General features: G+C 36.2%; 1 protein-coding gene across 9 annotated transcripts in view; it reads left to right on the forward strand.

Annotated features, from left to right (window-relative positions):
• Nucleotides 1-12,842, forward strand: part of Uvrag (UV radiation resistance associated) — a 360,643-nt gene that overhangs the window by 204,073 nt on the left and 143,728 nt on the right. For all 9 annotated transcript variants that reach the window (XM_087211958.1, XM_087211956.1, XM_087211960.1 and 6 more), the window contains one exon: nt 8,087-8,213. In XM_087211958.1, coding sequence (XP_087068084.1) covers nt 8,087-8,213 — 127 coding nt within the window. The remainder of the gene's footprint in view (nt 1-8,086; nt 8,214-12,842) is intronic.

A 12,842-nucleotide genomic window follows, 5' to 3' on the forward strand; every position in this document is an offset into this window, starting at 1 on the left:
CACACGCTCTGGATCCCAGCACCATACATTCATAATCCGAGCACCTCTGAAAAGCCCCCTCTTCCCCCCATGACTGCATGAGGTTTGGGGGGGACATCTAGACACAAGCCATAATACTAACCATGTTCTTTATTATGGTCATAATCTCTTTAGTTATCTATGTAATTATTTCTGATTTGTTTTTTTCTAGAGCCTCATACATCTGCTTTGTTACTTTCACTGCTACCATTTCAGAAAGTTCAACTGGATGGTTTTTGATTTTTTTCACCTCGATGTCCCCAGAATTTGTGTTGGGCAAGCTGGAGTTCTGGAGTTCCATCTTGCTTTCATGTTTTATCATTTTCTGTTTTTAAAATTTGTTTTCTGCATCGATGCTTGTAAATTGCTTATGATAGGTAGCTTTATTACTAGTATCAAGACCTCTTTAGGAAACGACTGCTTTTCAGAGATGTCTTCTAGGTGTAGCTGACTTTTGTCTTTTGAGTCTGCCTCAAAAGCCTGCCTCTTCACTCCTAATAAAAGGGGTGAGAGGTTGTTGCCTGTTTGGCCTAGCCTGTTTGGTACTGGACTATAGTATTGTTTATGATCCCCAGACAATTTGGTATTGGCATATGAGGAAGAACAACTGATTATAACAATTATGTCATCTTGGCTAAAGTAGTACAATCAGTAATAACAAAAGCATCAAATGCAGTCTAGAAAATGACAAACTGCGATAAGTGTTAATTTGCCACCTTTAACCATTGGTGTAAGATTTATAGTTATATAAAAAAACTAAAACAAATAAGAAAATATATACAATAAATAACCCCTCAATAGAGTGATCTTACCCTTGCGAGAAAGTTTTAACGGGATAAGATGAAAAAATAGAGAAATAAAAGAAGAGAAGGACATTAGAAGCAAGACTGCAGGACGAAGGAAGATTACCTGAGCTTTGGGAAACTGATGAAGAAAACAGGAAAGAAAGAAAGAAGGCAAAAACAAGAACAAACCAAAACCAAAAAATTGAAAATAGTGTTTACACTCATGAACAAACAAAAACCATCATGAAAAAGAATGAAAGCAATGAAATCAAAAAGAAAAAAAAGAAGAAATATCTCTGTGATTTCAAGCCTGTGGTTATCATCTGGGGTCTATGGTTTTATGGTGGTGTCTAACTCAAGGCGTGTCTCTTCCTTCACTGGTAGATAAAGGGGGTAGACAGAGCCCAGATCTGTGCTGGTTGATCCCAGCAAACCTGCAATACAATTAGGACAGTATGCCAATTTTGGTACTTTCCACTCCACAAAATATTAGGCTGATCCTGACCTTTGGTTTTGGGATTGAGACCTGAGTTTTTCAGCACTCTAGGTATCTCATGCCAGCCTGACCTCGGCTCCCTGACCCTGGATATCTCCCATGATTATCACTCACCCAGTCACTAAGAGCCCCAAGATGAAGCCAACCCCTGGCTGCTCCGAGTCCCAGGTTCAGTTGGCCCTGCCATAAAATGACATCTGGCCAAGCACCCTCTCCAGGTCACAGGCAGATGCTTGGACTGGAGTCACTCATCAGCAGTTGTAGCTCACAGCATCCACTGCTCCACTCCACTCGTAAGTCTCTCCCTGGAAGCCTCTGGAGTCAACAGGTTTCACTGTATGGCTGTAAATTTGAGCCTCCTCTCTCACTGCATGAGCCAGGAGCCAGGGAAAAAGTGCAGTTTGCCACTTGATTTTTCTGTGTTGAAATCTGTCTCTTCACTTTCTCCATGGGCTCTAATTTTCCCTTCAGACCCTTTCTTTATCCCAAGGATCCACCTCCTTCCTTTTCTTTCTCAAGTTGTTTTATTCCAGTGTATGGATTCCAAATCTCCGAGAGGTTGATTGGTTGCTGTTTACTACTCCAAACATCTTCCCAGAAGTCCTGATAAGTCTGTTTTGATGTTGCAAATTTTGTAGACTCTGGTACACTTGGCTATATACTTATGAGAAAATGAGAATGAAAAAGGAACAAAACAGTCTAGTTTAGTATTATTATGGATATATTTGGTACCCTCATGATTTACAAGACCATGTTTTAAGAACTTTGCTGAAGGTTTTTAGCTCCAATGTGATCTATGAAAAAATATTTCCATTATTATGTTATTTATAAATTAAACTGTCATCCTAAAAGTAATGTTTAATATCATCCTGATTTTTTGGGAAAATATCCATAAATGGGAATGTGTGTGCTTGAAAATAGATAAATGTTTGCGCTTTTCATTTCTGATACAGTGTTGTATAAAAACACCAAAATCCAATTAAAAGTGATACACTGGAGATAAGTGTATATTAATTGTACTTGGAGTAAACAGATAGATAGGGAACAGAAACAATTAGAAGATACAGAACATTAAGATTTTTGAGCAACTTGTCTTTGAAGCATTAAAAAGAAAGTAGAACCAGATCTCACATGGGTAGGGTTTGTTTACTCATCAGAAATGAGAGCCAACAATCCTGGTTTTGAATGACTTGATATATGTCTGTAAATGAGCCAGTTTCCGCACATGGACCATAACACAAACACACTACACACGCCTTGCAATATTAACTTAGTATTTAGATTAGCCTTAGTTCTTTGAATCTAGGAAACACTCCTAGTTTGAGTGTGTACCCTGGAATACAGCAGGTTTATCACTGAACCAGCATATCCCATTGTTCTCTGAAGAGTTGTTTTTCTTTTTCTATATTTTCTTTCTCTGCCCAGGTAGAATTCAATTTGCATATTTTGTGGAAAATTTCAGGTCAAGGAGATTGAACACCTAGCTTTTTGTGGAGTTTACTTCCTAAGACTTTACCTATTTTTTTCGTCAGTGATAAAATCCCATCTATTGGATTGGGAAAGAAAACCCATATTGTGTTTTTGTTTTTCTTTCATGATAAACAACCTCATGAATTTCCACCCCAATTTGTTGTAAGATACATGTAACATAAAAGTTATGATTCCAAGCATTTTAAAATGTACAGTTTAGTGATATTAAATACATTCATTGTGTCATGGAGTCATCGTCACCATCCATTTTCACAGCTCTATATCTGATAAAACTAAAACTCGGTATCTATTAAACACTAAATCCCCACTAGTTCTAAGCCCTGGCAACCACTATGCTTTCCTTCTGTCTCTATGATTTCGACTGCTCTAAAAATCTCATGTAAGCAGTACCATATACTATATTCCTTTTTATGACTGCTTTATTTTACTTAGCATAATATCCTCAAGATTTATCCATGTTACTACATATTGCAGAATTGCTTTCCTTGATAAGGCTAAATCATATTCTGTTGCAGGTATATAACACATTTTGCTTATCCATTTATCTGTTGATGGATACTTGGGTTATTTCCACTTTTTAGAACCTCATGACTCTTGGCTTTTGTATAGTGGGTTGGCAGGGCAAAATGGCCTTGTTTCCAGTAGACCTAAATTCTAGAAGGCAGAAAACATTTTGGATTCATCTAGAAGCATATCCCTCATAAATGTTTAGAAGTCCTTGATAAATGTTTGCAATATTCTTTGTAAAGGCATATTTCATAGACTTTTCAAACCTAATGTAATAATGATACTTGGAAATAAGCTTTTCTGCTTGTTGTCTTGGCTTGAGTGTCTTTAATGTATTGTCATGGCATTGTTTAGAATCAATATTTCAAGGATGAAGAAGAAAGCATTTTGGATGAGAAATGATTACAGTAAAACACTTTCAACACAAGTGCCCAAAATCATTTTTCATGCCCACTGCTTCAACAAGGCCATACCATCATGCATCTGACTTAATTCCCAGGCTTGCTTATTGTCTGTAAATCAACCAAATAATGGCTTTTTCCTTTTGAAGTTTTCTACCAGCTCATTCCAGGTCTTGGTAACCTATTTATTTAATGAATGGGGTTTTTCCCCTATTACAATGTTAATTAGCTACTTTAATACCTTTGGGTGGAGGTAATAATGTATTAGGTACTGCCAAATTGCTGTTTGGTCAAGATTTATGTCATGGAAAAATCATGGGAAGTATATATTATTGACACCATCTAGTAAGGACCAATGGGGAAGGGTATATAGATTTCCTAAGTAGTAATTTTGTGTGTATGTACATATATGCTTATTATGAAAACAAGATTTCAGATTTGTATCTGGAAGCAAATTAAAGCAAAGTATCTGGAGAAAAAAAGGAGTTTGAGTAATATTTAAACTATGGTTTGACATAAGGCAATATTTATATGAAGAAATAAGTTAGTAGATTTATTTAATAAACTTAAATATATTTCTAGCTGGTAGAATGTGTCAGGGATTTTCATTTATTAATAAACATTCTATAAAATTGACTTTTTTATTGTGGGGATTGAAACCGCAGCAGAACAGGCTAGGCACATACTAAGCATAACCCTAACCCCCAAATTGACAATTTGGTGTATGGTTCTACGATTTTTTAAAAATAAACTTTCTTTTCAGCCAGGAATGTAGCTCAGTGGCACTGTGCCTGCCTGGCAAGCACAAAGTCCTGAATTTAATCCCCAATGTCAAAAAATAAAAATAAAAACATTTTGTTAAAAACTTTCTTTTAAGTACAGTTTTAGATTTATAGAAAAATAGTATAGGAAGTAGAGAACTCCCAAACTCTCTCTGCCAATTTCTTCTATTATTAAGATATTGTACTAGTGTGGTATATTTGTTAAAATTGATTAATCGTGCTAAATTATAATTTACTAAAGTTCATAGTTTATAGTAGGGTTCATTCTGTTAAACAGTTCTATGAATTTTGGCAAATGTATCACTATTACATGTAGCCACTATTACAGTGTCATGCAAAATAGTTTCACTTCCCTAAAAATCTCATTTCCATTTACTAATCCCTTTCTCCCTCTCCTGAACCACTGACAAGCAAGATCTGTTTACTGTTTCCAGTTTTTGCTTTTTTCAGAATGCCATACAGTAAGAATTATACAGTATGTAACTTTTTCAGATGAGTTTCTTTACCTAGTTTCTTTACAGATTTTGAGTTTCTCCATGTCTTTTCATATATTATTGGCTCATCTTTTTATCATATATATATATATATCACATCATAGTTTATCTGTTGATTTATTAAAGTATGTTTTGGTTGTTTCCAAGGTTTGGCAGTTACAAATGAAGTTGCTGTAGATAATTTTGTGTAGGTTTTTGTTCCTAAATTTTCAACTCATGCAAGTAAATATCTGATAGTGCTGGATCATGTAGTAAGCCTGTATTTACCTCTTCCAAACTATTTTCAAAATTGGAAGTATCATTTCACATTACCTCTAGCAATGAATGAGTCTTGGTTGTTAATATCCTCACAACATTTGGTGTTAGACAGTGTTTGTGATTCTAGCTATTCTAATAAATGTGTAGTTGTATTTCATTTTGGTTTTAGATTACTATGATGAATTTTGTTAACTATCTTTTCATATGCTTATTTTCCTCCTGTATATCTTCTTTGGTGAAATAGCTATTAGGATCTTTGTTTCATTTTTAAATTGGGTTGTTTTCTTATTGTTGTGTTTAAGAATTCTTGGTATATTTTGGATACTGGTCTTATCAAACATGTTTTGCAAAGATTTTTTACTATCTGAGGCTTTTAATTTTCTTACTAGTGTGTTTCACAGACTAGTTTTTAATATTAATGAACTTCTAAGTTACCAATTTCTTTTTTCATGGATCTTGATTTTGGTATTACATTTGAAAAGTTACCAAGATTTTCTCCTATACTGCTTTCTAAATGTCGTTTTGTTTTGTTTTGTTTTGTTTTTTGGTACCTGGATTAAATTTGGGACCTTGTACTTGCAAGGCAGGCGGTGGAACCACTGAGCTAAATCCCTGGCCCTGTTGTATAATTTTTTATTTTATATTGAGGCATGATCTACTTTATGAAGCTATTTTTTTGTGAAAAATGGAGGGTCTAAATCTAGATTCATTTCTTTCTGGGGTTTTTCCTCCCTGTGTCTCAATAGTGATTTCAGCATCATTTGGGTTAAAAATCTCCTTTCTACTTACTAATCCCTTTCTCCCTCTCCTGAACCAGCATCATTTCGGTTAAAGATTGTCCTTTTTCCATTGAATTAGTTTTGTTTCTTTGTCAAAGATCATTTGACTATCTTTATGTGAACCTATTTATGGGCTTTCTTGCTCTGTTGATCATCTATTTTTCTATTCTTTTACCCATACTACACTGTCTTGATTATTATTGTCTTAATTTATAGTAAGTCTTGAGATTGGGTACTGTCAGCTCTCCGGCTTTTCTTTTTTCTTATCAATATTGTGTTGGTTGTTCATAATATTTTGTTTTTGTATAATCAGAATCAGTCTGTTGATATTAACTGATTCTGATAAGCAGAATCAGTTTGTTGTTACTCTGATGGCATAAATAGTAGACACCCCATCCCGCACCGCACTTTGACATAGTTCCACAGTCCCCTGAGGTCCTATTCTTTTTGTTTGTTTTCAGTGTGTTTTCTCTTTGTTGAGTAACCTCTATTGCTCTGTCTTCTAGGTAAGGCTATTTTTTCTTGCTTCCATTCTGCCTTTGAGCTCATTACCTGAGATTTTTGCTACAGTTATTTTTAGTTCTAAAATTTCCATTTGGTTCTTTGTCTCTTTTGTTTCTTTACTGAGACTTTGTTTCTTTGCTCAGGCCTTCTATTTTTTTGTGTGCTTCAAACATGTTTTAAATGCTTTTGAAGTGTTTTTAAGATGGCAGCCTTCAGGTCTTTGTTAGGTAATTTTAACATGTCTGTCATCTCAGTGTTGCCATCTACTAATAGTCCTTTTTCATTTACTTGATATCTTCCTGGTTTGGGGTATGAGTAATTTTTTATTAAAACTTGCACATTTTGGAGTAATGGTATGAATCTCTAGATCTCATGTAAACATATTGTTTATCTGGCTTCCTCTGGCATCTCTCTAGCAGGGGGAAAGGAAGTACTGTTTCATTACCACCTAGGGGGTGAAGAAATCAGGATTTCCCATGTAGCCTCCTTTGACAACTGAGGAGGAGGGTAGGAGAGTTCATTAATGCTGGCCAGGAATAGCAGTTCCAGCTCCCCTACTAAGGCCTCCACTGATACCTTCTTGGTTAGGAGGAGTAGGTGTGCCTCTTTGCTGCTGTCCACCTGGCCCCCACTTGTATCATAGAGAATAGGGTGGCCTCATTCACACTGGGTATTACTGAAAGTTTGGACTCCACTAGGCCCCCTGTGATACCACTGGAGAGAAAGAGCAGTATCTCATTACGCCAGGTAGGTGGTAAAATTCCAGTCTTCCCATGTGGTGCCTGCATGGGGCTTTGTTGGTTGCTTCTGAGCAGGAATGAAAAGTCAATGACTTGACTTTCTCTAAAGTGAGCTGGGTATTAGAGCATTTTGGTTCAGCTTGGTGAGAATGGAAATCTACTTTTTGTTTCTATGGATTTACCTATTCTGGACATTTCTTATAAATGAAGCTTTATAATATGTGGACTTTGTACACTGACTTCTTTCACATAACAATGTTTTCAAGGTTCATCTGTGTTGTGGTATATATCAGTACTTAGTTTCTTTCTGTTATAAAACTATTTGATAATATGGATGTACCACATTTTATTTATTCATCTATTACAGACATTTGGGTTGTTTATATTTTCTGGATATTGTGAATAACTCTGCTGCAAACATTTGTGTTCAAGTTTTGGTGTGGATGCATTTTCATTCTCTTGAGCACATACCTGGGAATGGAATTGCTGATTCCTGTGGTAAATTCATGTTTAACTTTCTTAGAACACCAGTATTTTTTTATTAATTACTTTTAAGCTTGTATTATGATATCAGGAAAGGGACCTGAGATATTTTGTAGTGTCTTTTGGGTTCTTAGAACTGACCCTAGACTGAAGATTAGTGTCTACCCTTATTTGCTTATTTCTGAATTTTTTTCTGTTAAAATAATGGCAGCTGATAATTAAAGTTACTCAAGAGATCTATAGATTTGATGAATATTAAACGATTATTCACTTGAGATATTGTGAATGTGTAACTCATAGTCATGACTTTTTATATTCCTAAATTTGCCTGTGATTTTATTTATTTAGAAAAAAGAAAGTGAATGCCTACAATTAAAAATTTTGGTGCTTCGAAATGAACTGGAAAGACAGAAGAAAGCTTTGGGACGGGAGGTGGCATTACTGCATAAGCAACAAATTGTGTTACAGGATAAAGGTGAGTAGAACATCATATACACAATGTAACTTTCACATTCAGTAGTTTCTTCTTCCTTTCTTCATTCCTATAGGCTCAAATAGTGACCTTTGCATAAATACTGATAGAAGATTGTTTAAATATTAAAGTGGTTTTTATTTTATTTTATTTTTTTCTGTTAAATTCTTTTATTGGTGCATTTTAGGTATACAACACAATTACATTTCTCATTGGGAATTGTACCTTTACATAATGCATCTTGGTTCTTATTTTTTCCCCATTCCTAGCCCTCCCTTCACCCCCTCCACCCTTCCCTATTTACAAAGACTTTATTTCCATTTTTTCCATTTCTCAGCATTTTTCCTTTCCCCTGCCCCTCCCACTACCCCTACCCCTACCCCTTTGGACCTTTTCTTCCTATTTTGCATTATCATTGGTTCATTCATTGGTACATTTTAGGTATACAATATAATGACATTCATCATTGGAAATTTGCACCTTTACATAATCTCTCTTGGTTCTTATTTTTCACCCTTGCCCAGCCCTCTCTTCAACCCCTCCATTCCTCCCTATTTACAAAGATTTTGTTCGTATTTTTCCATTTTCTCATATTAATCCCATTCCCTTCTATCCTTTCCCCTATCCCTCCCACTCCCTTCCCCTTTGCCCCTTTTCTTCCTATTTCACATTACCTATTATACATTTTAGTCCTTATTTACACTTTCAGTTTCTCACACCAGAGAAACTATTTGGTATTTATTCATGTGTGTCCTATTTATTTCACTTAAGAGTATTGCCTCAATGTTCATCCACTTAGCTATAAATGTCTCTAATTTCTCATTTTTTATGGCTGAGTAGTACTCCATTTTATAAAAAAACCACATTTTCTTTATCCAGTCTCCAGTTGATGGGCATTTGGGCTGTTTCCAAGTTTTAGCTATCACAAACTGTGCTGCTATGAACATGGGCACACATATATCACTGTGGTATGATTCTTTTCATTCTTTGGGGAAGATCCCCAGTAGTGGAATAGCGGGGTCAAATGAGACTTCCAGTCCTAGTTCTTTGAGGTATCCCCACACTGATTTCCACAGTGCTTTCACCAGTCTACATTCCCACCAGCAGTGGAGCAGGGTTCCTCTTTCCCCACAGCCCCGCCAGCATTTGTTATTGGTTGATTTCATGATAGCAGCCATTCTTTCTGGAGTGGAGTGGAATCTCAGCATTGTTCTCATTTGCATTTCTCGAATGACCAGTGACGTTGAACATTTTTTCATGTATTTATTTGCTATTTCTACTTCTTTGTCTGAGAAATGTCTGTTCATTTCAGATGCCCATTTTCAGATTGGGTCTTAAAATTTGGGAGGTCTGATCTTTTTAAGTTCTTTATAGATTTGAGATAGTAGACTTTTGTCTGAGGAAGAGCAGGTGAAGATTTTTTCCCACATTGTGGGTTGTCTCTTCATACTGCTGGCGGTTTCTCTTGCTGTGCAGAAGCTTTTTAATAAGAAGAGATCCCACTTGTTGATTGTTTGTGCTAGTTCACGGGCAACTGAGGTTTTGTTCATAAAATCTTTTCCTACACCGATGCCTTCAAGAGTTCTACCTAACCTCTGTTCCAGCTGGCTCAGCGTTTCTATTTTAATATTTAGATCTTTAATCCATTTCAATTTTAGTTTGGTGCATGGTGAGAAATATAGGTCTAGTTTTAATCTTTGGCAAGTTGAAATCCAGTTTTTCCAGCACCATTTATTAAAGAGGCTATCTTTCATCCAGTGAGGATGTTTGGCTCCTTTATCGAAGATGAGATGGCTGAGTGTGTCTGGCGTTGTTTCTGCATCTTCTAATCTGTTCCACTGGTCCTCAGGTCTGTTTCTTTGCCAGTACCATGCTGTTTTTATAACAGTAGCTTTGTAGTAGAGTTTCAAGTTGGGGATTGTTTCACCCCCTGCCATGTCTCTGTTACCTAGAATTGCTTTTGCTATTCTGGGTCTCTTCTTGTTCCAAATGAATTTTTGGATTGTTTTTACCAGGTGCATGAAGTATGCTGCTGGGATCTCAATTGGAATTGCATTAAATCTATATAGCAGTTTTGGAAGTATGACCATTTTCACCATAGTAATCCTTCCTCCCCAGGAGCAGGGGATGTCTGTCCATTTTCTGGTATCATCTTCAATCTCTCTTTTCAGAGTGCTAAAATTTTCAGAGAAGAGGTCTTTGATTTCTTTCATTAGTTTGATTCCTAGGTATTTCAGTTTTTTGGATGCTATTGTGAAAGGAATTATTTGCCCTATTTCTCTCTCAGTGAGTCTGTCATTGGTGTAGAGGAAAGCTATTGATTTTTGTGTGTTGACCTTGTAACCAGCTACTTGACTGAATTTAGTTATTAAGTCTAGAAGACTTTTGGTGGAGTTCTTGGGGTCTTCTATATAGAGTATCATGTCATCTACAGATAATGACAATTTGACTTCTTCATTACCTATCTTTATTCCTTTCTCTTGTCTAATTGCCGTGGCTAATGTTTCCAGAACTATATTGAACAAGAGTGATGATAGTGGACATCCTTGTCTTGTTCCTGATTTTAGTGTGAAGGATTTCAGTTTTTGACCATTTAGTATGATATTGGCTGTTGGTTTTTCATAGATGGCTTCTATCAGTTTGAGGTAGAGACCATCTATTCCAATTTTTTGTAGGGTTTTTATCATAAATGCATGTTGGATTTTGTCAAATGCGTTTTCTGCATCAGTGGAGATAATTGTATGGTTTTTGTCCTTGGCTCTGTTGATATAGTGTATTACATTGATTGATTTGCGTATGTTTAACCATCCCTGCATCCCTCGGATGAATCCCACTTGGTCAGGGTGTATGGTCTTCTTGATGATCTTCTGCATTCTGTTTGCCAGTATCATATTGAGGATTTTTGCATCTATGTTCCTTAGTGAGACTGGCCTATAGTTCTCCTGTTCAGTTGGGTCTTTCTCTGCTTTGGGGATCAAGGTGATGCTTGCTTCCAAGAATGAATGTGGGGGTATTATTTCCCTTTCAATTTCTTTGAAGAGTTTAAACACTTAGTGGCAGTAGTTCCTCTCTAAATGTCTTGTAGAATTCAGCAGTGAAGCCATCAGGGCCCGGGCTTTTCTTAATTGATAAGTTTTTAATTACGTTTTCAATTTCATTGGTTGATGTTGGGTTGTTTAGAATTTTTAGGTCTTCTTCGTTCAACTTTGGCAATTCATATGTATCCAGGAATCTGTCCATTTCTTCTGTGTTTTCCATCTTATTGGCATATAGGTTCTGGAAGTAGGTATTGATGATCCTCTGGATTTCTGCTGGGTCTGTTGTAATTTCACCCTTTTCATTCCTAATTGCATGGATTTGGGCCTTTTCTTTCCTTTTTCTGACAAGGTTGGCTAAAGGTTTGTCAATTTTGTTGATTCTTTCGAAGAACCAACTCTTGGCTTCATTGATTTTTTTTGTATCATTCTCTTAGTCTCCATTGCTTTGATTTCTCCTCTGATCTTTATAATTTCCTCCCTTGTATGAGCTCTGGGGTTGTCCTGCTCTTCTTTTTCTAGAAGCTTGAGGTGCTGCATCAGGTTGTGTAATTGGGCTCATTCTGTTTTCCTAATATGCGTATTCACTGCTCTGAATTTCCCTTGTAAGACTGCTTTCATTGTGTCCCATAGATTCTGATGTGTTGTATTGTCATTGTCATTTAATTGAAGGAACTGTTGATTTCTTCTTTAATTTCCTGTGTGACCCATTGGTTATTCAGAAGTGTGTTGTTCAATTTCCACGTGTTTATGAAATTTTTCCAGTTTCTTTTGCTATGGATCTCCAATTACATTGCACTATGGTCTGATAATATGCAGGGGATAACTTCAATTCCTTTGCACTTACTTAAACATGTTCTATGTGTGAGTATGTGGTCTGTTTTTGAGAATGACCCATGTGCAGCTGAGAAGAATGTGTATTCTGATTTTGTGGGGTGGAAGACTCTGTAAACATCTATTAAGTTCATTTGTTCAAGAGTTCGATTGAGTTCTAGTATTTCATTATTTTTAGTCTAGTTGATCTATCTATTTGTGACAGTGGGGTGTTGAGGTCCCCCACTACAATTGATTTAGTGCATATATAACTTTTCATGTCCATTAGTATTTGTTTTATATAGTTGGGTGCACTAGTGTTTGATGCATAGATATTTATGATTGTCATCTCTTCCTGTTGGATTGTTCCCTTTACAGGGATGTAGTGTCCTTCTTCGTCTCTCTTAATCAGTGTTGGTTTGAAATGTACTTGATCTGCCAAGAGGATAGCTACTCCTGCTTTTTTTCGGGTTCCTGTTGCATGGAGTATTGTTTTCCACCCGTTAACTTTCAGTCTATGAGTTTCCTTTTGAATTAAGTGTGTTTCTTGTATGCAGCATATTGTTGGATTTTGCTTCTTGACCCATTCTGCCAGCCTATTTCTTTTGATTGGTGAATTGAGACCATTAACATTGATGGTTATAACTGAAACGTATTGACTTGTCATTGCCATGATGTTTTCTTTTTGTTGAGTTCTCCCCCTTTACATTTAATTTCTTGTCATGCCAGATGGGTTCATTCTGCTTTGTTTCCTGGGGTTGTGATCCTCAGTGTCTGTTTCTGG

The sequence above is a fragment of the Heterocephalus glaber genome, unplaced genomic scaffold (assembly GCF_053883595.1).
Source record: "Heterocephalus glaber isolate CG9 unplaced genomic scaffold, H.glaber_assembly_v1.0 deba00001428, whole genome shotgun sequence".
NCBI classification, from domain to species: domain Eukaryota; kingdom Metazoa; phylum Chordata; class Mammalia; order Rodentia; family Bathyergidae; genus Heterocephalus; species Heterocephalus glaber.